The sequence below is a fragment of the Acanthisitta chloris genome, unplaced genomic scaffold (genome assembly GCF_000695815.1).
Source record: "Acanthisitta chloris isolate BGI_N310 unplaced genomic scaffold, ASM69581v1 scaffold45590, whole genome shotgun sequence".
In the NCBI taxonomy this organism is placed as follows: Eukaryota; Metazoa; Chordata; class Aves; order Passeriformes; family Acanthisittidae; genus Acanthisitta; species Acanthisitta chloris.
In genome coordinates, this window is record NW_008653071.1 from 1 (window position 1) to 4473 (window position 4473).

Sequence of the window (4473 nt, forward strand, 5' to 3'; positions counted from 1 at the left end):
CAGTGGGACCAAACATTTTGGACTGGCCCCAACGCTGTCTCCCTTGCAGTCCGGGGCCCGCGGTTCAGGCGCCTGAAGATGGGAGCAGGTCACCGGCTGGACGTGATGGCATCTGGAGTCTTTGGTGGGTCTTGTCTGGAAGCACCACCAGCTGCGAGGTGATGGGTTTCCATGGGGGGATGAAGTGGGGGATGCTCAGCCCTTGCACTCCAACAGGCTCCAGGTATCACAGCCCAGCTGGGAGTGTTAAGTGCCAAAACACTGAAGAAATGTTCTAAAAAGGCACTGGCAATGCCAGGAGATGGGAGTGGTCCCTGTGGGACCCTGAGCTCCTGCTGGTGACACTGTCGGTGTTCTGCTCCACCACCTGAATTGGCTTTGACATGGCCATGGCTGCTGACCATTTTCCCTGAGTACCTGGGTGAGAAGTTCTGGGGAAGTCCAAGAGCTCTGGTTACAGCCTGAAAGCTTTCATGACAGGCAGTAATTTGAGGGTCTACTTGCACTGCTCAGACATGACTCCTAAGGACAATCAGCTCTGTCCAAAGTGGAAGGAACAGCATGAGTGTGCAGAGCTGGGTAAATGCACATTGGTGACTGAATAACAGGTTCTCCATCTTCTCTGTTTCAGTGCTTGGCATTGGCCATGGGAACAAGCTGCTCACTGACCTGTACAACTGCCACCTGACCAAGGTAGGTGCTGGCTCTGAACAACCTCATAGCATCAGAGTGTGATCCCACACTTCATCCTGCCCCAGTGCCCTGGACCGACCTTATGACAGTGATTCTGCTTTTGAGTCTCACCCCACCAAGCTTTTAGGAGCTTTTCAGGGTCCAGGATTTCATCCTTCATGTGAGCATCCACACGTGGCCTTTGAGCCTGGGATGCTGCTGCCTTTTTGTGCCACACTCTCCCAGCCTGCACTCCTAGCAGCTGCCTGGCAGCATACTGCTACTCAGTTGCTGGGAGTGTTTTACTCAATTGCACTCTTGGTCCTTCCTCCAGGTGTACACTGTTGCTGGGCTGTTTGGTAAAGCCACTGATGACTTCTCAGACACAGGAAAGCTGATAGAGAAGACCACATTTGGTAAGAAGTGAATCGATAGGTGTTTTTTTTGAACCAAACAGCATGCTAACTGCAAAGCATTTAACCCAGGAAATTGCACAAAGACAAAACTGGCCCTTACATGCTTTCTGGTTGTTATTGGTGTCACAGTCCACCAGTTCTAAATCTAACCAGAATATATGCAAAGCCAGTGAGAGTGCTGGACACGGTGGTTGTACCAGATCTCTCTGTAAATCACTCTTGGAGAGAGCACTCGGAATGAAATTCTTCAAGCACCCAATAAGAGAAACTGAAGCATCAACACCTTGAAATGAATTAGACAAAGTAAGTCTTCCCTTTGAGTGCTGTGCTGCTCTGTGCCACACGACGTGCAGCCAGGGGAAGAGACTCTCTTGAAGAAGTCTAAGTGGCTTCTTAGCTCTCATCAGCCCCTTTTGATGTGTCTGCCTGCCCAAGGGACAGCAATACCCCAGTGGCACATTCCAGGCTGCTCTTTCCCGTTTCTGGATGGATAGTGGAGACTTTGTTTCTACCTTAATCTTTGCAGATCATATCACAAGGGAGAAGCTGGAACGGATTCTTGCTGTCATTCAAGGGACAAATCACAAGGCCCTGCTGATGTGAGTATCCAACGGGGAGATGAGCTGACCTGATCCCATTCCATTTGCTGGTCTTTAAAACAAATTAGAGAATTTTGTTTCCCATAAACAAAGTCTTTAAAGGTTGGAGTGCTACCCAGGGACAGAGGGGAGTTACTCTGAGTGCTCTGTACTCTGGTAAGAGGTTGCAGTTAAGTGTCCTTCTTGTATTCCAAAATCTCCTTCTGTTTTAGGACCAATTTGCTGCATTAGGGCTGACAAAAACATCTTGTAGACATGACCAAGTACTTCCCTCCCAAACTGTGCTACACTACTGACAGTACATACACCATTAAAATGTATGCAAAAAACCCAACAGAGAGGCAGTTATAAGAATAAAAATTGCAGCCATGCTTTATTGGGGGTAGAGATATTTCAACTCCCATTGGAGAGAAGCACTAAGTGTCTGTGCTGTTCCCTTTTTTCTCTTTCCAGGTATTCTAACATTGATATGAAATCACAAGAGGCCTATGAACTGGCTGTCAGAGGGTTGATTCGCCCTATGGAGAAAAGCCCCCCAATAATCACAGCAATCCGATGCCTCCGGTTTGCACCTCCAGAATTCCACTTAGGTAGGACTGGCACTGAATGTACTGGGGAACTCTGAGTATGAATTGTGGAAAATATGTTGGTAAACTTCAGTTTCTTATTTGTGATTTAATGCGTAATGAGTTGGTGAGGATTTTTTATCAGTTTCTACCTGTTAATCCCTGCAGAAAATGTAATGATTTGTAGCTTCCAAAGCCACAAAAGCAACTTCTATTACAATGAACTCTTTAGTGTGGTTGAAAGATTTTTTTGGTAGGGCAAGATCTGGAACTCTCACAGTACTAAAGCTGCTCTAGTAAATCCAGCCAGTGCACTCAGCTCATAGGTTCTTCTCTACCCATTCCAGATCTAAACCTGAGGCCAGAAAATTTGCATCATGACTACCTATGGGGCAAAATTCTCTTTATCCCAGTGTTTCAGTGCCTTTCAGTGCTGGGTTGTTGTTTTTTTAAAGTATGGTTTGCTTTCCTGCAGTCAGTTTCCTCCTCCTCACAAATTGTCTGTGCATTTTCTTATTCCCTTTGAAATACCTAAATTTCTACATTACTCTCCTGTATCTGTGGGTTTATTTGCTAAAGTACTCACTCTGGGAGGACACCCTGAGGTGTTCCAGAAAACCAAACCATGCTGTGTTTTAATCTCTTCTGCCAAACCAGAGCTTAACTATGAGGGATGTCTGGATTTACAAACTCTGAGCTTGTGTCAAAGCTTTGCTTCTCCTGAAGGAATCTCTCTGTCCTCCTAGAAATCCACTGCTTGCACGAGACTCAGCAGTACCTCCGGAAAATAGTCCACGAGATTGGCCTGGAGCTGAAATCCTCTGCTGTGTGCACACAAGTGCGGAGAATCCGCGATGGCGTTTTCACCCTGGATGATGCTCTCCCCAGAACACAGTGGGACCTGCAGAGTGTACGGAATGCAATCCAGAACTGTGAGCTGAAAGTGAAAGCAGAGATAGAGAAAACACTGGGATATCAGGATAACAGTCCTCTTCATCAGCTGGATGAGGAGACAGCCCACGCTGCAGACAGCTGAGTGTGCTGCAGGGAACACGCTCGAGCAATCCTGCAGCACAGCACTGCAGCAACACACCCACGGTGTGATGGACAGCAGAAGGAAAGAGGTTCATTGCAGTTCACTTCCACCCTTTCCTTGAGATGACTTTAGTCAGAGGCTTTTTTCCCTTTGCAGTGACAGGCTGGATAATTTTTTTAAAGCATCACAAGCAGTTCATTACCAGAGGTAGCTGTGCCAAAATTCCTGTTGACTTTGAGAACATTAGGTTGCTAAGGGATATAAAAAGCCATTCCCAAATTGTTCAGCAGCAGGAAAGAAAAGAGAGCTGTATTGACTGCACAGATTTGTTTGTTCCTTGCAACTGGCAGCATAACTTATCTACTCAATGGGTTTTATTTTCTTTGTGTTCTCCTAGAGTATTTTCTTTCCATTAGCCTTGCTTTCAGACACATGAGAGATCAAAATGGGGCTAAGAGGGATGTGTAGGAGAAAGCAGCTTACCAAAGAATGCCAGGAGATGGTTATATCCAGAGTAGGCACAGATTTGTTTGTTCCTTGCAACTGGCAGCATAACTTATCTACTCAATGGGTTTTATTTTCTTTGTGTTCTCCTAGAGTATTTTCTTTCCATTAGCCTTGCTTTCAGACACATGAGAGATCAAAATGGGGCTAAGAGGGATGTGTAGGAGAAAGCAGCTTACCAAAGAATGCCAGGAGATGGTTATATCCAGAGTAGGCACATGTGATGAAAAGTGGTTTTTAATAGGGGTTAATGCATAGGATACACAAGAAATACAACTGAGAAGGGACCTAAAGGGGAAGAGACTGGTTCTCAGCTCACTACTTGTCCATGAACACACTGACTCATAAAATAACCCAACGTGCTTTTTTAACCCTTTTTTGTTTTCCTGAGGAGCCAAGAGTGTTCAGGGGTCTCTGGTATCCTGCTCTGCAGCAGCTCTGTGCAGAGAGCATGTACTGCCCTCGGATGAAACTCTGTGAGCTCTGTAACACCATTTGGTCTCTGTTAGCTTGTTGTAGCTGGGTCTGACTTAGCAGAAATACACTCTAAATTTAACTTAAAAATCTTACCATTATCGCCCTCAATGTTTTTCCAGCTATACACTTAGTTAGCAAGTTTGGAGATTTATCTATAGAAAGCAGATTTGTCCTATTCCTCTTCTGGATTTGGACACAGGACA

At 45.7% G+C, this 4473-nt stretch overlaps 1 protein-coding gene across 1 annotated transcript; it reads left to right on the top strand.

The window, feature by feature from the left end:
• Window positions 1–21: 21 nt before the first annotated feature.
• TRUB2 (TruB pseudouridine (psi) synthase family member 2) lies at window positions 22–3494 on the top strand (the record flags this gene model as incomplete). Its single annotated transcript, XM_009079282.1, has 6 exons — window positions 22–124; window positions 632–693; window positions 1007–1088; window positions 1615–1687; window positions 2141–2277; window positions 3000–3494. Coding segments are annotated over 6 exons (747 nt in total), but the record flags the coding sequence as incomplete, so codon positions are not given.
• Between the last annotated feature and the right edge of the window lie 979 nt (window positions 3495–4473).